The sequence below is a fragment of the Oryza sativa genome, chromosome 4 (genome assembly GCF_034140825.1).
Source record: "Oryza sativa Japonica Group chromosome 4, ASM3414082v1".
Classification (NCBI taxonomy): Eukaryota; Viridiplantae; Streptophyta; class Magnoliopsida; order Poales; family Poaceae; genus Oryza; species Oryza sativa.
In genome coordinates, this window is record NC_089038.1 from 31,853,362 (window position 1) to 31,879,224 (window position 25,863).

At 44.4% G+C, this 25,863-nt stretch overlaps 3 protein-coding genes and 1 long non-coding RNA gene across 5 annotated transcripts; 1 reads left to right on the forward strand and 3 right to left on the reverse strand.

The window, feature by feature from the left end:
• Positions 1 to 4,337: 4,337 nt before the first annotated feature.
• Positions 4,338 to 4,700, reverse strand: LOC9267097 (auxin-responsive protein SAUR71). Its single transcript, XM_015779495.3, has one exon. It carries the CDS (start codon positions 4,698 to 4,700, stop codon positions 4,338 to 4,340), a length of 363 nt encoding a protein of 120 aa, XP_015634981.1.
• Positions 4,701 to 7,610: 2,910 nt separating this feature from the next.
• LOC136356386 (uncharacterized) lies at positions 7,611 to 8,820 on the reverse strand. Its single transcript, XR_010741141.1, has 2 exons — positions 8,334 to 8,820; positions 7,611 to 8,238 (listed from the first exon to the last, which is right to left on the reverse strand). It is a non-coding gene; the product is annotated as an uncharacterized lncRNA (long non-coding RNA).
• Positions 8,821 to 15,401: 6,581 nt separating this feature from the next.
• On the forward strand, positions 15,402 to 15,773 carry LOC136356240 (auxin-responsive protein SAUR32-like). Its single transcript, XM_066309842.1, has one exon. It carries the CDS (start codon positions 15,402 to 15,404, stop codon positions 15,771 to 15,773), a length of 372 nt encoding a protein of 123 aa, XP_066165939.1.
• Positions 15,774 to 18,472: 2,699 nt separating this feature from the next.
• On the reverse strand, positions 18,473 to 23,789 carry LOC4337006 (peroxisomal ATPase PEX6). 2 transcript variants are annotated; one of them, XM_015779478.2, is made up of 17 exons: positions 23,466 to 23,789; positions 22,401 to 23,045; positions 22,020 to 22,263; positions 21,781 to 21,922; positions 21,430 to 21,613; positions 21,146 to 21,337; positions 20,791 to 21,063; positions 20,578 to 20,649; positions 20,388 to 20,474; positions 20,124 to 20,246; positions 19,933 to 20,043; positions 19,780 to 19,818; positions 19,560 to 19,681; positions 19,335 to 19,479; positions 19,171 to 19,254; positions 18,965 to 19,096; positions 18,473 to 18,867 (listed from the first exon to the last, which is right to left on the reverse strand). In XM_015779478.2, exons 1-16 carry the CDS (start codon positions 23,733 to 23,735, stop codon positions 19,007 to 19,009), a joined length of 2,823 nt encoding a protein of 940 aa, XP_015634964.1. In that variant the 5' UTR covers positions 23,736 to 23,789; the 3' UTR covers positions 18,473 to 18,867; positions 18,965 to 19,006. The 2 variants fall into 2 exon arrangements, with proteins under 2 accessions (XP_015634964.1, XP_015634963.1); XM_015779477.2 differs by having other exon boundaries at positions 18,473 to 18,873.
• Between the last annotated feature and the right edge of the window lie 2,074 nt (positions 23,790 to 25,863).

Consider the following 25,863-nt stretch of genomic DNA (forward strand, 5'->3'; position numbering starts at 1 on the left):
AAATGGGGGAGGGAGGCTTCTTTCATAGTTCGACTACTGGGGGATCTCAATTTTGGAGAGGGCTGCATGACTGTAAAAGATGGATGCAAAAATTGTCTGGAAAAAAGTAGGCAATGAGAACCAGACTCTTTTTTGGAATGATGTTTGGGTTGGATAGACTCCATTAAGGATTTAGTTTCTTGGTCTCTATGAGATTAATAGAGATCGGCAAGCTTCAGTGAGGAAGATTTTGAAGGGAGGAGAATGAGATCTCAACTTTAGAAGAAACCCGTCTCAGGAGGATGAGAGAGATTTACAACAACTAAGAAGTATGCTAGATGAGATTGAAATTAATGAGGAGAAAGATTACAGCAACTAAGGGTGGGGATGAAAAGTGTAAGATGTGCCTAAGGAATGAAACAACAAAACATGTCATGTTTAGTTGCCCGGTGTCAAAATTTGCTTGGTGTGTCGTTAGGGATGCTCTAGAGTTGCAGCAAGTGCCTTCCTCCTTGGAAGATAGGGTGAGGTTGATCAATGACAAGTTTAAAACAAAAAAAAAATGTTTTCATTGCTGCGTTTGTGGGGGGATTTGGTTAGCTCGTAACGATTTTTTTAGGAGAACGACGGCAGGAGATCTGCCGGAAATTAACATTAGAAGAGAAAAATTATAAAGTAGCACAGAGGTTCAGAGGTTACAAGCCAAGGGATGGAAAGAGAATTACAGCTGCAGGAAAAGCTAAAAACAATTCATAGGGGTTTAAAGACCAAGCTGCGCATATCAATAGCTTGCTTGATAAAATAAGCTACTTCGATCTCTGAACATGAAGAGTTTTGGAAAATTCTTCTATTTCTTTCCAACTAAATATTCCACCAAGTAGTTAGAAGAGTTCCTCTGACCAGCTGCACATCCTTCTTAGAGCCTGCAAATTTGGTTCCAGACCACCATGTTGACACATCCAGGACAGGATTTATTCCGACCGAAGACAAGTTTTGGAATTGACAAATTAGGGTCCACACTTTTCTGACAAACACACAGTCACTGAACAAATTATTTGTATCTTCAAAGGCACAACCACAAAGGCAATATATCCAATTGCAAGGCCAATGCCTACGGAGCAGATTTTGGGCAGTCAAAGTTTTTTGATGGAGAACTAGCCAACCAAAGAATTTTATTTTTGGTTCAGTCGGGGATTTCCATAGAGAATCAAACTCATTGGTGGCAAATGAGCCTTCGAATTGGAAAAGGTAAGCACTCTTTGTTGTGTAGACGCCAGACTCGGTCCAATTCCAGGTGATGTCGTCAGGATCCTGGGCGTTTGAGAATAAGCTACCTAAAAGAGCTCTGCAAGTAGTTTACAAATCTTTATCTTTTTTGCAGCGATGGGGGAAGCTACAAAAAAACATGAGGCTGCGATCTGCTCAATGGTTGGATTAAAGCACTGATGGATAAGATGTTGCACCTCCGAGTGTCTGGATTTCCAGATGTTATCTTATAGCTTTTTCTCATGATGTAATACTCCCTCTGTTTTAGGTTATAAGACGTTTTAAGTTTGACTAATTTTATAGAAAAAAGTAGTAATATTTTTATCCCAAGACTAATATATTTTGAAAATTTATTCAATTATAGATTTAATAAAACTATACTGGTGTTGTAAATATTATTACTTTTTTCCTATAGAGTTAATCAAACTTAGAATAGTTTTACTTTGACCAAAGTCAAAACGTCTTATAACCTAAAACAGAGGGAGTAGACTAGATGATGGGTTAGGTGCTCTACCAGGCTACCAGGTGTACTGGGTGCCTTTTGGGTTTAGATCCTTCCTTGTGCTTGTGATGTTCTATCTGGGCTGTCATGCCCTGTTTTTTTCTTTTTAGTTTCTCTGCTTTAGTTTTTTTTCCAGACTTTTGTGTGCTGTTTTGGCTTTCTCCCAAAGCCGGGTAATGAAAAATTGCCTTCTTTCCAAAAAAAAATAGTGTGTGTGTCTGTGTGTTTGCTTGTATGCAAAAAAGTGAGGTGTTCTTGCCGAAGGTTTACGTACGTTGTCGTGTCCGCCATTGCAAAAATTTGCTGAAGCTCCTTTTATTTGTCGGTTGGCTGATGTGTTACACGTGTTTGCTGTTTCTTCCATTGCTGCCATCTGCTCTTGCGTGCGGCACGTTGTGTTCAGCCACTCCACCGCCATAAGTTACTCCCTCCATTCTAAAGTATAAGTATTTTTAACATAATGACAAGTCAAATATTTTTCAACTTTAACTATTAGTAACAAAAAAATAAAAAAAATCAATCATGTAAAATTAATGTTACTATATTTATCATTAAACAAACTATCATAATATGTAACTCTTTTTATATAAAATATCTTACTTTTATATATATTGTTGGTTAAAGTAGCATCTCGGACATGTGGGGCCCGCACTATCGCAACCGCCATGTCGAACAAAACCCGGATTAAAACCACTGAAGGACCTAAAGGGAACGGTTTTGTAAGTTGAGAGATGACTTATGTCCGATTTTGCGTTTGAGGACGATTTTGTAACTCGATGACAAGTTGAGAGACCTTCAGTGTACCTTTTCCTCCTTTTCTAAGCCTATACTAAAATAGCCCGTGGGCCTTCGCCCATAAAAATCACACCGGTGTGGCCCAGTAACGATTTTTTCTATTTATTGATTTTTTTTATTAATATGCAGGAACATATTTTTTTTCAAGAATTACAGAAATGTACCCTAACGCCCTCTGAGAGAGTGTTTTTTAGAGAAAGATCGCCCTATAGGACAATGGCAAGGGGCTCCTTTTTTTTATCAATTGTCTACATATTACTCTACCTCTTAATATACCTTTTAATATCTGTTAGTATATATAGCTCCGAAGAAAAGGGGGATCAAATTGACTAAAAATAGAGCATCGCTCCAACGACTCTTTTAGTAAAAACCACATTAAAATTATCTGCAAATTAACTTGCTAGAGATATCAAAGCCGTTCTGTTAACTTGCTCTTCAAATATCAAAGCCGTTCTGTTAGCATCGAAAAGAAGAGTGGTAAGCTCCCAGAGATCCACGATGATGATCAAATTAGTAGCCGCCACTAATGAGTTCCACTTTGGATGGTCCTCCGATCGATAGACCATCAATTAGATTAGATCATATTGTACGTATCCGAAATGTGGTGGCGTACACTTGCTGCTACTACTAGCTTGCTTACTAATCACGGACAGCAACTTAGCTTAATAGACCGGTGTCTCTTTTATATGTGATTCCATTCCAATCCTATCACCTCCACACGCTCCTCCTTTAATTGGTTATCCATCGCCAACTTTTTGGAATTTTTTTAATGTACAAATATCGTTGGACCATCTGTAAATTCTACTTTATTTTTGTTCTTTGGTTTAAATTAAGCTCCTTTGTGGGAGCATCGAATTTTCTCGTACCAGCAAAATAAAGCAGAGCTTTTTTTTTTGACTAAGATAAAGAGCTGAGTGCACACTGATTCTGCGCTACTTTACTTTGTCCTTAGGATTAGCACAAACTTCTTTAAGATCAACTGGATCCAAATGGAGGGGATGGGAAGAAAGTATCTTGAAAAACAACTAGATAGAAAATAGGAGTAGTAAATATCTTACAAAAGCAACGAATTGTTTAACTGAAAATATTTAGTTTCAGAATCGATTTGGTTAAGTGTCATATAAAATGACTCGCTATATGCTTCTTTATACAGAGGACGACACACGTACAACGATGCAGGCATGGGACAAAATTACAGCTGAAATGAGCTAATACTTGCTTTGCATTGGTCATGCCAAATGAGTGACTAATCAAACGTCTTCCTCTCTGTAATCAAAGATTGGATCGGCAATTATTTTGTTTTTACCATCCGGCGCTAGAACCAATCTGAAGTATATAGTAGCACGAAACTACTAGTTGGAAGTATAAAAATGCAACTAATCTTACGTGCTTGTTATCTCTGGATCACCAGGATGTGAAGCTATATTAGAGGTGATCAAACCAAGCCAAACAATTAATCAGGCAAGTAATAAAAAAGTCTCAGATCTGCTCTAATAATCTACAACTATATAAAATTAAACATCTCATCGATCTAGATTTACAAAATTTACATGCATATTATTACACAAAAGAAGGAAAAAGGAGTAGTAGTAGAAGAAGCCAAGAAACAAATGGAATCAAAGCTAATAAAAGAGAGCCTCCAGAAAGCAAAGCAAGAAGGTGAGCGAGCTAGAACAGCCACACGAGCACACGACACAACGCACGCCTCCTGCACAACAGCTACACGCCTCCTCATCAAGAAAGGGATCAACGCTACGCTACTACATGTGCTAGCTAGCTGCAGGTTCGATCAGATTCAGACCACCACGCTGAAGTAGGAGAGCGCGAGGCCCCCCTCGCCGGAGCCGCCGGTGAGGGCGCCGAGGAGGCGGCGGAAGGCGGCGGCGGGGCAGGGGATGCGGATCGGGCCGCGGCGCGCGTAGCCGTACTCCTGCGCGGCGCGGCGGAGGAGCTCGGCGATGGGCGGGCGCCCCAGCAGCTCGGCCGGCACCACGAACCGCTCCGTCTCCTCCCCCTCTGCCCCCACCTCCACCGGCACGTGCCCCGCCGGCACCTTCGTCGTCCCTCCTCCCACCGCCGCCGCCGACGCCCTCGCCGCCACGGCGCCCGGCGCCACCCTGCACGCCCCCGTCGACGCGCACCGCATCAACCCCCTCATCGTCAATAATGGAGGAGGAAGAGAGAGCACAGTGTCGCGCAGAGAGAGGGAGGAAGGAGGCGGAGAGACGAGGGCGAGCACGTCGCTATATACCCGCGTGGGGCTGAGGTTGCCAACACGTACAGGTGGGTCCCACGCACGCATGGGCCCCACATGGCAGTGGGTGCGGGTACGATTAGGACCACGGGGGGCGTACTTGCGCTCCGGTTTGAGTGGGATCGGAGCCGGGATCTCGTGCGCCGCCGCGGAACACCGCACAGCGTTCGCGCCACCGCGGAGTTCACGAGTGGGGCCCAGCTGCAGCCTCACGTACACGTGTCGTCGGAGTACGGTAGTGTGATGCAGGCAACAGCGAGGGAGGGGGAGAGAGAGAGAGGAGTCGGGTCGGGTCCCCATCGGAGTACGGAATCCGAGGGGGGGACGGCACGTGCGCCTCGCGGGGGCCGTGGCTTCCGTACCGGCCCTGTACGGTTCCGTAGGCACGGGCACGGAAGGAGGATGCGGGTGCGGGTGGGGGTGGGGGCCCCACCTCCGTACGGTTACCCGTCGCGCTCCGTCCGTTACCGCTGAAACCGACCGATCGATCGACGCAGTGGGTCGCTGCGCTGCATGGTGTGGTGCAGTGCGAGGGCAGACACCGGCGCGTGGGCTGCCGACATCTCATGTAGCCCTGTCTCGTCCGCACTGAATGCGCCACACCATGCGCCTCCAGTGCGCCCTTCCAGATGAGATAGCATTCTCTATGTCCAAATGTTCTCACCATCCTAAAATATATTGAGAAATTTATGAATAAAAGCTTATATTTTGGGATGGAGGGGACACGCCTGTTCTATTTGTCTAAAATTCTTTATATTTTAGGATATAGAGAATAATAAATGTTCTGAAAATTTATTTTCTTCGGTTCTACTTCAGTTAATCGGTTTCCAATCAGTACGTCCGACTCTTTTGATAAGGTGGAATGATTAGCGATGCTTTTGTTTTGTGCATGGATAGGTTGAGAGAAAAGCGCATTTATTGTGACAATTCTTTTTGAGTATTGACGGTAATGTAGTCTGTTACCTCTACGTGGGGGAGAGAAAAAGCAGATGTTGAGATCCGATCAGTCTTCGGTCGATCCTCTGACTATATCTAATCACACTAATTAATTACTAGTAGGTGTTAATTACTCTGTCTGATGGAGCAATTTATTACTACAGCAACATCCTTTATTCTAGAAAATGATGTGTGTGTTATACTAATAACTGTTGTATGTACTGTAATTACCTACAAGTAGAGACTATCGATGAGCTAATTAGCAAGGTCGATTAATACTTTCTCTATCTCAGAATATAGCAAACTATAATTAGACAGACATATATTCTAGTACTATGAATTTAGATAGGAGATTTATCCATATTCGTAGTACTAGAAAATTAAATATCGCGTTTGATTCTAAGTTGTTTTATTTTGAAACAGAACAAGTACTCCTAGTTATAACTACCTGACATAAACAGCTGGCTAATCGATCTGAAACTTTCCGGTGCCTACACGGAATAATGAAGCCGATCGATCGATCTGCCAGCTGATTCGGCCATGAAACGTACAGCTAGCTCGTGTGTTTTTTTCCTCCTAGATGAGACGGCACGCAAGACAAAGAGCCTTGCCGGTGATGCAACGCAAAGGCTGTGACCCATCAAACCGGGGAGGGTGTCATGTCATCACGCGTGCATGCTATGTGATCGAATTAGTTATTTTTCCTCTCGACCGAAAAAAAAAACTAGTACTCCGTCCCATTTAAAATACAACCATGATTTTTCGTGTACAATTTTGATCGTCCGTCTTATTTAAAAGATTTTTTTTGAAAAGTTAAAAAATATGAGTTGTGCATAAAATACTATTTATATTTTATCATCTAATAACGATAAAATACTAATCATAACAAACTTTCAAATAAGACGGACGATCAAAGTTAGACACGAAAATTTATGATTATACTTACAATAGGATAGGAAGACGGACGATCAAAGTTGGACACGAAGATTTATGTCTATACTTACAATAGGATAGGATAGAGGGAGTATAAAAAGAGAGAGGTTAGGTGCTCCCTTTCGCTGGACCGCACCGTGCCGTACCGTACGACTCCGTACCAAATGCTGCCGTACGGTCGTCGGTCTGGTTTTGTTTTGTTTCGGTAGCGTTTGGTGCTCGTTTTCGTTTCATTTAGATCGGCAGCTAGTGTGAGGTATGAGTGTGATCCGTTTCTTTCTCTTTCTTTTACTTGTGTGTACGTTGATCGGCGTGGGCCCCACTTTGCACTTCAGTTGTACTGTCATGTTCGGTTCATAGAGCAATCACTTTCTCTTTTATTTTCCTCCTGATGATGAGAGATTGAGATAGGCATGCATGCATGTATATCAGTCTTAACCGGGGCTTTGTTAGGGGAAAAGATTGAGTGATGGGCAAATGCTCTGTGAGTCTGTGGTGTCTAATGACTCAGCTCAGTGAAAAGGGGATGTTACTAGATCGTACTATGCTGACAATTCTTAAAAAATCGAATGTTGACTGACTTGTGGGGCACACACATGTGCACAAGCTGCAGGACAAGAAGGGAAAATGGAGAAGGGATCAGAGAAGTTCTCCTAGCTAGCAGGCCACCGGGCTGTGAGGCCCAGTTTAAAAAAGAGAAGACAGTGAGGCCCGGCCCAGCCCAAGAAAGGGCCTCTTCCAATCAGGGCCGTCAGAATAGAATAAGTTCAGGTTAAGTACCTCTATTTGTCGCCAGTCTGATTTTCATCCCTTAACCGCAAAACCGTGTACGACTCGTCCCCCAATTTACGAAAACCAGACAAACTAAGTCCCTCGGTGGTTTTGATAGCGGTTTTGGCTGATGTGCCGCCTACGTGGCTAATTTGACTCGGTCTTCATCTAACGTGGCACTGACGTGGCGCTTACGTGGCAATTCATTCTCGAAAAATAATAAAACCAGTGGGATCCACGTGTCAGTTTCACACACAAAATAATTAAAAAATGGTGGGACCCACATGGGCCCACATGTCATCCTCACTCCTCCCTTTTCTCTCTATCCTCTCTGTCCCCTCTTCTCTCTATCCCTTCTCTCTCTCCGGCCGGCAGGAGCGGGCGACGGGCGGGACGGAGCGGCTGGCCGGCGGAGCGGGGCGGGGCAGTGGCCGACGGCGGGCTAGGTCAAGGCCGCGGCGCGCGGGGCCATAGAGCGCAGACGGCGGTGACTTCCGGTGTTGTGGAGAAGAGCGTCGGCGGCATCGGCGGGAGCATCTTCTCCGGTCATGCCTCATTCCCCTTCTCCGCCAAGATTGAGCCACTGCGAAAGAAGGCACACCTACTTGACCAGGAGAACAAGGCTCTCTTTGCCAAGCTCAAGCTCAATAACAAGCCATCCGCCGCCTCCCCGTCCTCCCAGAAAAGGCACAAGCTACGCTCTTGGCCGACGGTGAGAGGTTGCAGACTCCGATCCATTTCAGACAAATACAAAAAAAAAAACTTAAACCTATCTAGCACCACAAGCTACATGCTCCATCAACTGCAAAAAAAAAACAAAACAAAAAACAAACGACCTAAAATGCTCAAATCAACAAACGACACAAAATGCAAAAAACACATGAAGCTCATCCGCACCTAGTCACGGCTGCAGGAGCCGCCATTTGTGCACCGCCGATAGCAGCAAAAGCCGCCTTAACCACGTCGCCGACCGCCGTAGAACCCGTCATAGCTGCCTCGCCGACCACGGTGCGGCCACCGGCAACAAGAATCGATGTCAACTCCGTCTCCCATCGAGTATCGCAGGGCTCCTCAGCGTCAAGGTGGCCGCGGCGGAGACGGCCTCCCGCTGCCGCCCGCCACGACCTCCCACGGCGGAGACGGCCACTGAGAAGCAAAAGGAGAGCTACGAGGGATGGTGGAGGCGCAGGCGGCGGCGGCGGAGGTGGCGAGGGTGGTGGTGGAGGCGGAGTTGGTAGCGGCAGCGGCGGCGAGGGATGTGGTGGTGGCGGGAGCGGCGGCGGCGGAGTCGTGGTGGTGGCGCTGGAGAGAGAAGAGAGAGAGGAAAGGGGATAGAGATGATGAGGAGATGGGGAGAGAGGAGGAAGAAAGGAGCGAGGATGACAGGTGGGGCCCACGTGGGTCCCTCTGTTTTTATTATTTTATGTGTGAAACTGACATGTGGGTCCCATGTGTTTTATTATTTTTCAGGAATGAATTGCCACGTAAGCGTTACGTCAGATGAAGACCGAGTCAAATTAGCCACGTAGGCGCCACGTCAGCCAAAACCACTATCAAAACCGCTAAGGGATCTCGTTTGTCCGGTTTTCGTAAGTTAGGGGACGAGTTATACCCGGTTTTGTGGGTCAGGGACGAAAATCAGACTGGGCGTCAAGTAGAGGGACCTAAAGTGAACTTATTCCCGTCAGAATTTGGTTCCAGAAAACAAGCACTCAAGAAAGTTGAACTTATCTGAATGTTGATGAGACAGATGGCTAGAATCTATAGTGCACAGCAAAGAAGATAAGGGCCTCTTTAGATCCATTTGGAATGGTAAATGGAAAATGGCAAAAGTTTTGGTGGCAAAAGTTTTGGTATTGCAAAAGTACTAGTTGGTGTTTAGATGCATGTTAAAGTTTTGCCATTCTAGCACTAAAGTGAGAGAGAGAAAGAGAGAGGGAGTGGTCCCAAAGCACTTTTTGACACAATTTGCTACTATGGACTAGTAAATGCCAAATGTCAAATTGCCAACTTTTGCTACTAGTGTTTAGATCCAAAATGGCAAAAAGTGCTACAAAATGGCAAAACTTTTGCTATTTTGTAGGATCTAAACAGGTCCTAAGTGCAAAACTGCAAATCATCTCCAAGAACCGTTACTAGCAGTAATTGCTAGGCATGCACAGGGAATTGATAACTGAGGCAGGTTTTTTTCCCCTTTTCCTGTTCCCAAAATCCATGGCTGATCAAGATTATTTGATCGTGAATTATCTGGGGATGGCAACGATCTGGAAGGGGACGCTTTACGAGATCAAGATTAGTTTCTCTCTCGTGATCGAGACTTGTGATTAGCAACAAAAGAAGAAGAAAAAAAGACTAATGACTAGCTGGCTGCAGAACCACAGTTACTCTCTTCGGCAGCTTGCTCCGACATGACATTCGGTTGAATTTCAAGAACAGAAAATTCTTCACAGATCCTGGGCGCGCACGTTGATTTTTCTGTATGTATGTACCGTGGTTTGATTTTTTTTTTCATAATTTGTTCCATCATTTTCTCAGGCACATGCTTTTTGTATCAATTTCTTGTTTGTTTCCTCTCTTTTTCCAAGTGATGCATGGCATGCCTTTTGATGCAGAGGATCAATTCCATCTTGTTTTGCCTTTAGGAAACGACCGGTGATTTTGCTGACCATGGTCATGATGCTGCCAGCTTTCTCCTCCGTCGTCGTCTGAACGTTTACGTGCTCTGGATGTTGTGTTCATTCAGCAGTAGGATTACTGGCGCAATTTAATAGAATCAGGGAGACTGGATTGAATCCGGCTTGCAGCGACGTTGAAAATAAAGATTAACAGGTGGGCAAAGCTAGTGAGAATTCAGGAATCCAAATCAAATCTGATGGAACATACTGCCTCCACCCTAAATTATAAGATTTATATTTTCTTATACGGTGTCCAGTGATATACTTTGATCATTAATTTATTTCATACGATGTTTCTAACGAATATGAAATTAACATCACATGAAAATACTTTAAAATATAAATATAGTGATATAATATAATAATTTTTAGTAATTTTTAGCATTATATGGTTAGTATGATTATTAGTAAAAAGTTGTCGAGTTTAATTTATTTGAAAAGATGGTGTCAGACGGAGGAAGTATATTCACATGAGTAGCACCCAGGATTCGGGAACTGAAGTTTCGCCGCATTGCGTGTCACTCTGCACGTGCAACTTTTGCATGTATCAATCACCCAAGAAGAAGAGAATGTATGCAACTTCTGCATGTAGGTAAAATATGATGGGCTAATTAAGGATCCGATCGGTCTCGGTAACAGTTGTTCGTCACGGAATCGTGACTTGCCTTTCAGATAGCGGCGCGAGTAATGTAATCTGGACCCAGTTGCGTCAAGTCAGAAACCAACAACGTTTCTGCATCCTGTCATGTACTGTACACCGTAACACGTACTCCCTCGCTCCCAAAATATAAGCATTTTTAGCTATAAATTTAGACACATGCTTACATTTTAGGACGGAGGAAGTACTATACTTACATACATGGAGAAGTATTTTTTTCTCTCTCTAGGAATCATCACCTCGTTTTGTATAAGTTACCTAGAAAATCATTATATTTTTAAAAACAATAGTAAAATAGATACCACTCTACAAACATATGGATTTAAATTTAAACAATAAAATTAAAACAACAAATTTAATTGTAAATTACACGTTCAACTTTATTGTTTTTACTATTTTATATAAGTTCAATTTAAATTTTCGATGACTTTTTTTACGACATAAAGAAAACGAGGGAACGGCATCTGATGAATAGACACGAATTCCTTTTCTGCGTCACTGGTAGTTACAGTATTTTGGCTAGGTCCGGACGAGTTTGGCCCCAGACCGGCCGGTCGGTCGATTGGTCAGAGAGACGGTCGTTTTATTTGCCTATATGGAATACGAAATACTACCTCCATATTTTAATGTATCACACCGTTAATTTTTTTTCAACGTTTGACCATTCGTCTTATTGAAAAAAATTATGTGATTGTCATTTATTTTACTGTGACTTGATTCATAGTCGAATGTTCATTAAGCACAATATAAATATTTTTATTTACACAAAAATTTTGAATAAAACAAAGGGTCAAACGTTGGTAAAAAGTCAACGGTGTCGTTCATTCAAATACGGAGCGAGTATGTATCCGCGTCAACCAACTATCGGGGCAATTTAACGCTAGTGCGCTCGTCACGATCGGGTGACAATGTGTGAGACATTCCTTTCGATCGATCACCGGATAGATAGCCCCACAAGTTGACCACTGCTCGCACGCACTCTGATAATCCGATATCCCTCTCGCCACGCCAGACGCCACCTACGTACGCCTCTATATATGCCTCTTCAAACGCCTCTCGCATTGTTGCAAAGTTGCACCGGTCTCGATCGATCGATCCAACCGATCAATACACCGCCACCATCGGTCGTCGCCGCCGTGCTGCTCCACCGTCGAGATCGATGGGCTGGAGGAAGAGGAACGACGACGGCGGCGGCGGCGGCGGCGCGGCCGTGCCGAGAGGGTGCGTGGCGCTGCTGCTGGTCGGGGACGGCGGCGGAGGAGGGGAGGAGATCAGGGTGGTGGTGGAGGTGCGGGCGCTGGGGCAGCCGCGGGTGGGGATGCTGCTGGAGAGGGCGGCGGGGGAGTACGGGTACGACCAGGAGGGCGTCCTGCGCGTCCCCTGCTCCGCCGACGAGTTCCGACGAGCCCTCGCCGCCGACGCCGCCGCCGGGGCTCGGTGCGCGCGGTGACGCTGACGTACGCCCGCGCGCGCGTGCGTACATGTACGCAAGTGTTCGGCGCCCCGGAGCTGCCGGCCTTGGGTTGGGCATGTACTTACGTAAATGTAACATTTGACGGCAAATATGATAGTAGTAGTAGTAGTTCATATGTATTCATTCTTTCAGGGGAAAAAAGAAGAAGAAGTGTTAGTGATTAATTCGCGACTGTATAAGGTTCAGAGTATCAGACAAATAATTACTTGTGCGGTGCCAACAACAAAATTACAACAGTGACTCCATTAAAGTGTCATTGTGCGGTGCCCAGCTCTTCCTCTGTCTACCAAGTCCCAACCCAAGCCTTGAGAGCTAACCACCTTGGTTTCGTAGTACTATGTTTTTCGCGTGCCCTGTGTTGCTACTCCGCTACGCCGCGCGCAGGGAGCAGAGCAAAGGATGGACCAATGGCTCCGCGAATCCGATCTGACGGACTCGATCTGACGCGCGTCGTCGATCGATCTCCTCATCCTTGCCGTGTGCCGCACCTGCGGGAGGAACTCGTGCAGCAAGCGAGGCCTGTGGGACACGCGCCGCCGCGATCGATCGCTGTTGGTCTCAGGCTCCAATCCTTCGGTTGGTTCGGACGACGGGAATAAGGTGTTGCACTTGCACCCACCAAACCGGCTTTTAACAAATTGGTTAAGAAATTTCGGTCACACACGTTTCTCAAACTAATAAACGATATATTTTAAACAAATTATAGATAAATTACTTTAAAAAATCATACTAATCTATTTTCATTTTTTTAGCTAATACAAAATTAATTATACACTAATCTATCCCATCGTTTTACGTTTCAAGGATACAAGTTTCTACCAATATCTCTGAACATAGCCTAGAATCTAGTTTAAACTCCTCGGTACGAAATTATTTTTCTTTCTACTAGTTTTTTACTAGAATAGTACCGTATTTTACTTGGCCGTATATACCCATTCTCGCATCATTTCTTTTGTGTGCGAAATGGCATGTATAGTTCTCTGTAATCCAACTGTACTCGCGTAGCACGTGCAACGACAAAAAACATATATAAGGGAGGATCTCCTACTGGAGTACACACTACACTACACGTTTTTCTATTGCACCCTTGCAGGGATCGCGATTTTAGCCTGTTTTGCTCGATCTCACTGAACATCCACTACTCAGACTCTAGGCGCACGCACGCGCGTGCGCAGGGAGTGAGGATGGACAACGATGGATCGATCGATGCCCCATCGAGAGTGGGAGTCTGACGGGGGGCTTCTTGTTGACTTGTTCTGATGTTCTCCATGTGATACGCCGCATCTGCAAGAGGCCGCTTCTCTTTTCGGAGAAAAAAAATAGTGCAAAGCACAAATATAGTGAAAATCTGAAAGCTACTGCTGGATAAAATGTTACTACATCCGTTTTAAGTTATAAGACTTTCTAGTATTGCCAACATTCATATATATGTTAATAAATCTAGACAATGCTATAAAGTCTTATAATATGAAACGGAGGAAGTAATGTCTAAGAAATTTTACTCACAGATTTAATCACGAGTAAAATTTTTAATGAGAGTGAATTTAACTTTTAGTGACTTGAACAAATCTCAAACGTTTATTTTTAATCAATGATAGTTTTCAGATTTTCGCTACATATGTTGTTTACACTATATATATTCTTCCTCCCTTGGGCCGGAGCGGATGATTTCAGTCCACCAAAACCGATCGAGTTCGGCAAAACCGAGTCCAGAAACTTCAGATGTTACATGCATCCACACAACGACTTGCCAAATTGCTTTTAAAAAAAAATATGGTTTCAACTCGATCCTGGCACAAAACTCCTTTAACTACCTATTCGTGACATCCTGGCCATTCATTTTACACAGTTTGTACGTACGTGGGGTCAACCCCTTGCAGGAGCTACTTGCTAGCTTATTATCTCCTTCATGAAGTCCAAGTCAAATATTTGTGCTGACAGCGATTTCATAGGGATCGATGGATGGGCATGATTGGGCTCCAATTAATCCATCTCCATTAATCATGCTGCTATCCTTGAACAGTTGAACCAAGGATTATATTCCTCAGTATGTTCTCACGTAGGACTAGCTGGTGATAGAGGCGGATGGGTTTAGTTTGGCTCGATTCCCTGCCCGCTAATTTCAACGCTGCTGATTACGGCGAGTAATCATGTTTGACACTTGGGCTCAAACGCTAAAGTTGCTTAATTATAAGTTAACTAATTGCAGCGCACACTGGTTTTATATGTACTCACACCGTCCACTTTTACTAGTTGATTAGTAGTAGTTAATTGCTTGCTCGTTTTTGGAGGCACATGTGTTTTTCCTTCGTAAGCTTTCTTTTCGAATCGACTGGATCAATTGACGCCTTTAATTTGATTCTCGTTTTGCCTTTACGAACAAAAGGTAAATTCTCCTCATATACTAGGTTTTCCTCCTGAAGTCATTCAACGTTTCACGTTACGTGTCTGAATCACGTTTTAGCGGTGTTTGCGTCTGCACGTGCAATTTTAGTTAGAGTTGTTCATCGCCAGAAGAGAATGTACATAAACATATGCAACTTTGGTAAAATAAGATGGGCTTAATTTGTTTCAAGGATATACTCTACTACTACTCCTTTTTGATTTCCTGGTTTGGCCAATCACAAAGTGTCTCTGTTCCTGACTTCCTGTCAATATCTCAGATAACAGCACATAATCTGGACCAAGTCAGATTTTTTTTGCTACAGCAAAAACAAAAAACAAAAAACAAAAAACAAAAAACAAAAAAGCTGTTTGAATTATGTCACGTACATGACCCCATGTCAACGTTTTCTGCGTCAGTTGGGCTCGATCTGTCTGCTGCGAGTTAGTGAGTTACAGTACAAAAATATTCGGTTTGGGCCCGGTCAGAGCCAGAGGCTCGCTTGTTTTGGCAACGAATGGAAGATCGGTCAAGAATTGGACGACGACAACGTCTCGCGCTAGTGCGCCGTCGCCGTCACATGACATTCTTGGTTTTCTTACACGTTGACCATTGGGACGAACACGCGCGCGCGCGCGCCCGCTCTTCTCGCCTATAAAATGCACCCCGGATCTTGGTGCATCCCCGCATACTGCTCCATGATTGGCAAATCATTGTAGTTTCACCTGCAAATTTTTCTTAGCCTCGCCGCCGGCGAAGTGAACGCCAATTCGCCATGGTGAGCTGGAGGAGGAGCAGGGTGGTCGCCGCCGCCGGCGAAGATGAGGCGCGCGAGCGGTTGGTTCCCGGTTGCGGCGGCGCCGGCGGCGAGAAGGCGGCGGCCGTGCCGAGAGGGTGCGTGGCGCTGTTGCTGGTCGGGAACGGCGGCGGCGGCGGCGGCGACGGCGACGACGGCGAGCGCGTGGTGGTGGAGGTGCGCGCGCTGGAGCGGCCGCGGGTGGGGGCGCTGCTGGAGAAGGCGGCGAGGGAGTTCGGGTACGACCAGAAGGGCGTGCTGCGTGTCCCTTGCTCCGCCGGCGAGTTCCGACAAGCTCTCACGGCGGACGGCGGCGCCGCCGCCGCCGGAGCTCCGTGCCGCCGGCGATGACGCCGCGCGCCGTACGTGTTTGCGTGCACGCGACGTGCGCGCGTGTGCGGTGTTCATGGTGTGTGTGTATAGGGGGGCTTTCGTGCCTTTCGTGCACGTGTAGGGGGTTGACGAGACGTACAGTACATAGGCTTGAACTTGCATAGAGCGTAGAGGGTAGAACTTGGAAGGGCAAACGCATGATCGATCTTTGGATGATGATCGTGATCTGCAAGTGTTTATATTGGGGATGATTTGAGATGAATACATGGAGAATCCAATCAAAAGCGGATTACTCAAAATCAATCGCACTCCTCTACTCTCAAGTTTCAGTTTTTGTCTGTGACTAGTTGGTACTCTCTCTGTCCTATAATACAAGAGATTTTGGAGGGATATGACATATCCTAGGACGTCACATCCCTCCAAAACCCCTTATATTATGAGACAGAAGGGGTAGCTAGTTTCTGAGAATCTAAAAAAGCTGGGTTTCCTAGCTTCTTCCTTTTAGTTTCTATTTCATTTTTTGAATTCTACGACTACAACTTCTCAGAATCTAGATCAAAAGTTGAACTGTTAAAGTGATCTACTGATTCTTAAGAAGCTGCGGCAGCTAAAACCTCTCCACACTAGCCCCTTAATTAGTTGCGCGTTGGGCTCTTCTCGTGCCTGCCAAATTATTTCTCGATGCTTGCTGCACGCACGCACGCTGCATGAACGATGACGATTCAGGCGTGCACGCTGACCTGATCCGGGGGTTTCAGTTCGCTGGTTTTCGGCGTAATTTGGTGTATCGCGACGCTCGCCGACGCCGCGCATCCCTCACCGGCTCCAATGCCTCGGCGAACGGCGAGAGATGAATTCGAGTTGGTGGATGGTTCGTTTCAGGCTTGTTAAAATCTCTTTTTTTTTTTGCAGTCTGAACTCCCCAGCAGGCTAGCATGCTCTCCACTTGCGACGTTTGTACCGTCAGGCTTTCAGTACAACCTGCAAATGCATGCACCATGCAGTCAGTGATCACTCAGTCGGTCCTTGTATATTCACAACACGTGCCAGTCGAGTGAAAGCCGGTTATATTATTTGACTCCGTCGGATACGCGAATCTGCTACAGCCCGCGCCGCCGATCGAGCTCGCGACGTGCGTGACTCTCTCCCCCCTCACCTTCCCGTGTTAAACCGCGTCAGATTGCAGCTAGGGGGCGGAATCGATAGCATCTTCTTTAGAAACGAAGTTTGATCCATTGGTAGTCGATCATATTTATCATTTAATCAATACGATATAGAAAAATAATTAAAAAAACAAAAATTATGTATAACAAGAGAGGGCAACGGTCGGAAACAGTATCCGTTATAAAAAAGGAGAATAGCGCTCGGCTGATCGGGAATGCGACAATTTATAGCAACCGGCTCCACCACCACTCGCGCACCGCGCAATTAGAGGTTGATTTGCAAGTAGGCTTATCCATGAACCCGTTTATAGACAAAATTAGTGCGTAACCCGTGGATTTGATTAGCAGGTTATCTGTTAATTTGACTTATAAATGGGTCTATAGATCGATCCATTTGTATATCTAGACACGACAAACCGAACCACGATACGAAAAATTCATGAATTATCATATATTTGATCTATAAGTAAACTTGCGGGTCGGTCCACTTGCATCGCTACGCGCAATCTTGGTTGCGTAGGTCGCCGTCGTCGCCTTCGCGCGCGCGCGCGCTAGCCGCTGCTAGCTGTGGGGATCGTCTCTCTCGTCGGCTGCAGCGCCGGGCGGGGCCGCGCGCTGGCCGCGCGTGCCGACCTGCCGTGCGCCGACGAATCGGTCGGTCGATCTCCGCCTGTTTGGGCGAGAACGATAGGTGTGGCCGCTTGCTTCACCGCGCCAGCGGGATCACATCGGGGAGCTCAGCTGTAGCGAATCCCTGTTCTGCCGATTCGAGCCGCGCCCACAGCCATACGTGAAGTCTTCGTCGTCGTCGCCGCGGTGGCCAGCGGCTGTACCTGTCACGTAGGAGTACTACATATCTGCATGCGCAATACCACCAGCAGCAGCTGCTCTACTACATGATTGGTGTTTGAATCCAGGGACTTAACTTTAGTCTATATATTTAGATACTAATTTAAAGTATTAAATATAGACTACTTACAAAACTAATTATATAAATAAAAGCTAATTTGCGAGACAAATTTTTTAAGCCTAATTAATCCATAATTAGAGAATGTTTACTGTAGCATCACATAGGCTAATCATGTATTAATTAGGCTTAATAGATTTGTCTCGCGAATTAGTCCAAGATTATGGATGAGTTTTATTAATAGTCTACGTTTAATATTTATAATTAATTTCCAAACATCCGATGTGATAGGGATTAAAAAAGTTTTAGTGCCATTTAAACAGGGTAGCACGAGTGCCCCGCGTATGTAGTACTACCTCACATCGCTTATCCAAAGTTTCGTTAGCCAATGCCAGCGTCGGTCTCCGGGGACCGGGAGACCCCAACCTAGCAGACCTTGTACTAGCTCAGTACTACTGTGTAAACGGCCGGACCGTCTGGACGCCGTGGTGAGGCGACCGCATCAGACGCGTTGTACGTCCAGCGAGAGTGAATTGCTGAAGAAATATTGGTAACTTTAATTTCGTAGACTCAGGAGGATGCGTTCGTAGATGATTGATAACGAGTTTATGACAATTATTCAAGGGCATCAACAAATGAATCAAATGTTAGAAAGAAAAGTATGCTAGGATTAGTTTGCTGAAGGTGCAGACTATCTAGTTGACAAAGGAAAAGGTTGCCAACAAAACGTAGCAGTATTGTCCTCTGAAGGATAGAGGACAGGAGGATACATAGTTGAGATGATACATGAGTATACTCACTTTCTATATATGAATGCTATGCAGCGTTTGCAATTTTGAGTCAATTCGTTGAACCCTAACTAAAGCAGAACCAGAAACTGTCTAGATTCTAGATGATAATGCCTTTGCAGATAAGGTCAGTTAGCTCGTGTTGAAGTCAAAATATAACTGGAGCCCGGAAGATCTGGCATGGTGGAAAGAAAAATGGTGCCACATTCATCACTAGCCAATGCTTTCGTCATGGCCACCATGTGTCAAATACACTGAAACTGAAGAATGAAATCATTCGGACGTGGAATTTCATGAAACCTTGGGAGGAAATAATGTAAACATTTTCACGTCAGGAAAACGAATATGAACCTTAGGTTGCTATGGTAGCACAGAATGAAGGCTTAACTGACGTCATCTAGATGGTCCCTCAATCTTCTTCCTCAACTGTTCATAGTTTTGTAATTCTTCTATAGACAACGATGGTGTGATATCCCCTAACACCTGAATAGCAATGAAATTAGTTGATATGAACAAATCATACTTATTGTCATGCCCAAAATGATATAAAGTCTTACTGTCATGAAATCATTTATCTCAACAATGACGTCATCAGCACTGGCTTCACTGGTTCTTGAAGGATCAGCCTCAAGTGTTTTGGCCTTGAAATACCAGGTGTAAGTCCAACAGAGCAAAGACAAGAAAAGGTCAGTGAAGTGGGAAGGAACTGCCTGCTACTCACCAAGTTCTTAGCAGCATGATACCATGCGTCTGCGCATAACGCATAAATATCAGCACCGGTAAAGTTTGGAGGACATTGCTGAGCAATTGACAAGAGAGAAACATTCTCATGGAGCTTATACTTGCGTGTCTGTGCTTTCAGGATCCTGCACATCAATTACACTTGGATCAAAGGTGCAATTTTGCAACGAAATCTGGAATTTTATGAACAAATACAGATGCCAACCTTTCTCTATATGATGCATCTGAATTTACACCAACATAGAGAAGCTTATCAAAGCGGCCAGGCCGGAGAAGTGCAGAATCAAGAAGGTCAGGCCTATTTGTAGCTCCAATAATGAAAAGATCCTAGAAAAGAATTGGGAAAATGGTTCCCCTTCATGTCAAAGCATCTCAGGAAAAAAAAAACAAGTAGGAAAACAAATTGGTATGAACAAGGATAATACCTGACTGTTATCGCTTAACCCATCAATCTCCACAAGCAACTAACAAAGAGTCAAAGAGAGGAAAGGGGAAACTGAGACCACAAAGTCCAATATTTGAACAGAGATAATAAAAAAAACATTGAGACACTGCCTCAGTGATGAAAACAACCATACCTGTGAAACTACTCTATCCATCACACCTGCGGAATCTGAGGAGGATCCTCGTGCAGGAGCAAGGGAATCAAGCTCATCAAAGAAAATTACACATGGCCGTGCAGATCTTGCCTGAGGTTGACAGAAGAGTTGCAACCGTAAGCATATATGCACATCTTATGGCAATTGTATGGTTGTGTAAATCAATTTACCTTCTCAAAAATGTCCCTTACATTCTTCTCCGATTCTCCAACATACATGTTAATCAATTCTGGACCTTTTACACTAAGAAAGTTTAAAGAGCACTCTGTTGCTACAGCTTTTGCCAATAATGTCTGCAAATTGAAACATAATAATAATGAGCACGTATACATTGCTTTTCTATGTGCTTATCCTCTTTGGACAGATGGGAAGAAACGAAAAGGTAAAGCTTAACTAAAAACAAAGTATAAAATAGAAAAACACCGTAAACCAACCTTCCCTGTGCCAGGAGGTCCATACAACAGGACACCTGACCGCTTCCCCAATTTAGAAGAAAAAAGGTGCTTATACAACAGAGGTAACTGTATAGCAAAGAAAAGAGGCAAATTACTATTCACAAACTTACTAAAGCAGCTTCATATTCTTAAGTTACAATAAACATTGATGAACATAAGAAAATTTTACCTGAATAGTATCTAGAATAACCTTTTTCACTTCCTCAAGACCACCAACGTCCTCCCATTTGACATTAGGAACCTGTAGCACATAAAAATCCAAATCAAGTACTTGATGAAAGCAAGTTAAATCACATATACACGATGCCAAAGCAGTCTGCTAATGGGTCTGAGAGCTAGAAGAATATAAGATATCAAAAAACAGGACGTTAAAATGTCTTACTTTGGGTGTACCCAGTGCAGCACGATTCCTTTTCTTGGCCCGTTCTAGAGAAGACAAAATATATTCTTTGCAAAAAGTTTTTTCTTCATTTTGAGAGCTAGAAGAGCTTGTAGGAAGGATGCCTTTAAGCTTATCACCTTCGCTATTATTTTTATCCGTTTCAACTTTATGTGCAAAAGATATGCCAGCATCTGCAACCAATGCAAGTATATCCCTTGGCATGAAACCAGACGTTTGTACTGCTAAATCTTTTACGAACTTGTCATTTATACTCTGAAATTGAAATAAAATAAGCATCAAATGTAACGTAAAAGCACAAAACTTCACTTTTGGATCAATAGCGAGAAAATTCTACCTCATCAGCTGACGTTGAAACACAATGGAGTGTTTCAGATATCAAGTTCCTCCTCTGTTCTTCATTTATACTTTTCATGTTTATCTCATGGCGGAAACATCGCCTAATTGATTGTGGCATTCCTTCAGCACGATCTGCAGTTGCAACTAGTATAACTTGAAGTGGGCTTACACATTCAGGTTCCACAAGGTACTGAAATAAAGGGAGGTTTGATGATAAGGAACATGATGGTCTTATACCACAAAACGAGGGATAACCTAAAGGAAGGTGGAAGGAATACTTACTGGATTTCCATTTATATCTCTTGCTGGGAGCGATTCCGTAGCAACCCAATGTTGTCCAATGTACTGCTTGATGACGGATTCAATGTTTGCTGCAGTGCCAGATTGCGCAGATTGTGTCCCTTCGTTGGAGGATGTATTCCCAATAGCATCAAAGTGGCGAAGAAGTATTATACATGGTGAATACCTTCATGAAAAGTTATTCAGCTTAATTATGTGAACAAAGTAAAAAAATCAGTACCTGAAGAAAACAAACGAACTACAGAAAATGTTTTTGATCATTTGATGACTAAAGCATGAATAGATTTCATCGGTAGAGAATAAGAAGGTAATAGGACACAAGAAAATGAGTACTTATGAGCTTCTTTGAAGGCAGCCACAAGTGCAGCTGGTGCCCCGCTATCTGATGAAGTCATTAGATCATGACAGCTACACTCAACCACATGCAAACCAAAATGGTTGGCAACATGCTTGACTACCGTCCGCTTCCCACATCCTGCACTTTCATCATTTTCGTTAGTAACGGTTTAGTTCAAGCTGAGTAGTAAACACTGAAAATAAATTTCTGGAAATTACAGCTTGAGTGAAATAACCTGAAGGCCCGTATAAGAAAGTGGAAAACTTGACTTTTGGCAAAATGTTTGAAGGACATAGTGCTGGTGCAATGATAGATGCTAAATGCTCCACTATTTCACTGTGCAAAGGAACTGAAGCACCAGGAGAAGCAAACAAACTGTAAGGGGGTATTGAAGCAGAAGCACCTCCCCCAAGAACAAGGGCTGTTTGATTACAGTTGACGCGATGAACTGGTTCATCTGATGGTTCCATGCCAGTCACCTAGTGCAGGGGTTACAATGTTAACATATCAAGCTTATGAATGATTGCATAAAGCCAGTCATAAGCTAAACGATAGATCACCTTTCTCCAGCATATTAATTAAAACATGTATGGAGGATGACGGATAGGTAAGTTACCTTGAAGTAAATCATATCATGAGGATGGAGTCTATTGTCCTCCCTGTTGCATGCAAGGCAGGAGGTTGCGCCACAATTCCAATTGTTCCTTATGCAAAAAACATCCCCTCTCGCTAGGAACCTATCAAACTTAAAGTGCTCATTCAGAGCTTGATCAATCATATCTTGGTAGTCACTTCCTCCAATGGCTGAATTTGCCTTTAGAGAAGCAAACACACCACATTCAGGAATCCTCACAACAGAAACCCGCAAATGCAAAGCATGTTTCGGCACTTGAGGGGATGGAAGAATCTCTAAGTGAAGAATAGGATTACTTTCTTCACCAGCAGCCAGATCACTATCTTCAACTTTAGAACAGAACTTGAAAGGTTTCTCTCCTTTTTGAACAAGAAGCTTGAGACAAGAGACATGGACTCCCAGATTGAATGCCAGAAGTGGGCTAACATAAGCGACCTCTTCATCCAAGGGCGGAAAGCCGTTTGTTGGAAAAGAGCGACAGGGTAAGATACCCATGGCATTATCCAAGGGAGAGGCTGCGTCCACAGGCTCAGTATGTTCTGTCAGGGAATCATCAAGGCATGGGTGATCAAGTACTACTGCTTTGGCAATCCTTCCGACATTATTGTCAGCATTCTTCACAAGCACCTGCAGATTGAAAGCCCTTTATTACTTTCAGCACAATAGATTCCTATATACTGCCCAACCTTATGCTAGGAGTATACACTAGCGCACTTCTATCATCATTTAGATTGCCTGAATCAAGTGTAACATAAATGCAATCGTATGCTCACAAAGGTAAATTTTGTAGCACCATTGCTCTATGCATCACTTGCCATTGTACTTATTACAGCTCAATTTGGCTAAGCTAATCATCAATTCCCATCCAACTAATCAGAATTCAGAACAGTGTACAGGTAAACCCCATATGTGACCATCCAAAATCGACTAAAATCCAATTCACTGACCAGATTTTCCACCGAATTACTCAATCATAACGATCTAACTGAGACGAGATAATGGGATATTTGATCCGAGAAGGCGCGGGGAGGGGACCAGTCCACTTACCGGCGTGCCGGTGACGACGGCGAGCCGGCGGAGCGCGGACGAGGGGAGGGCGACGAAGGAGGCGGCCTCCCCGAACTCGCCTCCGCCCGCGGAAGACGAGGAGGAGGAGGAGTTGGGGAAGCGGAGCACCCCGGCCCTGATGCGCACCGGCTCCGGCGGCGGCGGCGGCGGAAGGGCCGACCCGCGGCGGTCCCCCGGCAGCGAGTCGAGCAGCGCCTGCGTGGAGGCCAGCACCAGCGGCTTCCTCCGCTGCCGCGTCGCCTCCACCATGGCTGCGACGCGCGCGCGAGAGAGAGAGGAGAGAGAGAAGAGGAGAGTCCACACGAGGGAGAAGAGGAGAGAGAGGTTCAGAGAAATCAGTAAACCGACTGAGGCTGTGTTAAACTACAGATTCCGTTCTAAACTGCAAACGAATTTATTAAATCTAATTAATCTATTAGTAGTAAATGGCTAGTATAGCATTATATTATCAAATGATGGTGTAATTAGGCTCAAAAGATTCGTCTCGCAATTTACATGCAAATTGTATAATTGGTTTTTTTTCGTCCACATTTAATGCTCCATGCATATATCCAAATATTTGATGTGACGAAAAAGTTGGAAGTTTGACTAAAAGATTTTGAATCTAAACACGGCCTGAGTTGAAATCAATGAACCTGACAATTTACATTTTTTTCAGAAAAAATATAGTACAAATATAAACGCCCATAACATGCGTTTACTCACATGTATAAACACATACACGAATATCCTACTCTTATAAGCACTTTTGAAAAACTGTGCTTGCTTCTGTTTAGATTAACGAAATTATCACATACGTTTCGTTGTCAATAGATATATCTCTTACCACTGAAGAATAATTAACTGTAAATATGAGAAAAGATAGAAAAGAGAGAAATTTCGAGGAGAGGAAAGCCGTAGGGCTAACGAACTGCTGCCAAATTGATTACTGGGACAGTTTAGAGTTCAAATCGATTTCATGATAAAATTGTTTTTTTGCCATCTGTCTCTTTAATCTGCGACTGAATTACACAGAGAGATAGACAGCATGGATCATCAGACTGAATATATGGTATGCACCGTACGTGCGAAACAGCCTTCTGGAGAAAGTTTAATCGTAATCGTGCAGACAAGCACGATTAGCAAAACAGAACTGAAAACTGTAATTTACTGCTTCAAGTTTTATCAAAGACTATTTTAAAAAAAAAACTTTTTAGGAACCAAAAAATGTACTACAAACTAGTGGAATGTGGGAGCCCATATGCGTTGGGTCAGCTAGCAGATCAGACGCGGCCCCGCCCAGCCCAACAACACAATCCACACGCCGCCTGTCGAAAAAATCCAGCCCACGTTTGCGTCTGCGAAGCCACGCCGCGGTCTCATGGTTGCCGCGCCCGCGACGAGAAAATTGCAATATTGGGAGTGGCAAATATCGGAGCTTCGCTGTTTTGACATTCTGAGTGGATGATAAATGGGCCCATATGTGTCTATGAAATATGGATCTAGTGTCATTATAGCAAAAGTTAATATTTGCAGTGTCATTATTGTAAATCCCCCGCCGACGACACAACACACGCAAGCCACGCCGCGCCACCACACGGCCAGCCGCCGGTGTCCGACCGGTGGACCGCCCGGCCTCACGGCTGCAAGATTCGGCCGCCGCCGTGGTACTTTGGCAGACACGGAGTCACAGAGATGACCTGAGGTCGAGCGAGAAGACAGCAAAATCACATAGGGGGCATTTAGGGCCTGTTTGGTACAGCTCCAACTCCTAAATTTAGCTTCAGGAGTTGGGTTTAGAGTGGAGTTGTGGAGTTGCCTAAACCCAGCTCCACAACTCTAGTTCATTTTGTGAGAAAGCTCCACCCAATTCCACTCCCAGTTTTGATGGAGTTGAAACTGTTTCGCTGAGATGCAGCTCCAGGAGCTGAAGCTGGAGCTGTGCCAAACAGACCCTAAGGGTTGGGTGGAGCTTAAGCTGGAGCTATGCCAAATAGACCCTAAGGGTTGGGTGGAGCTGCATCTCAGTCAAACAGTTTCAGCTCCACTAAAACTAGTCAAACAGTTTCAGCTCCACCAAAACTGGGAGTGGAGTTGGGTGGAGCTCTCTCACAAAATGAACTAGAGCTGTGGAGCTCTCTCACAAGCTCCACAACTCCACTCCAGACCTAACTCCTGTAGCTAAATTTAGGAGTTGGAGCTGTACCAAACATGCCCTTAGATTGTAACCAAAATGGATCTTATCAAATTTTAACAGTGCTAAAATTTTGGTAGGTTGACAGTATTATTAAAACTTCGACAGGATTCTTATGTATATATTAAGGTTTGGCAAAAAAAAAACTGAATGTATACATATCTTTAACAATTTTATCAAGAAATGATACTAATCTGAACAGTG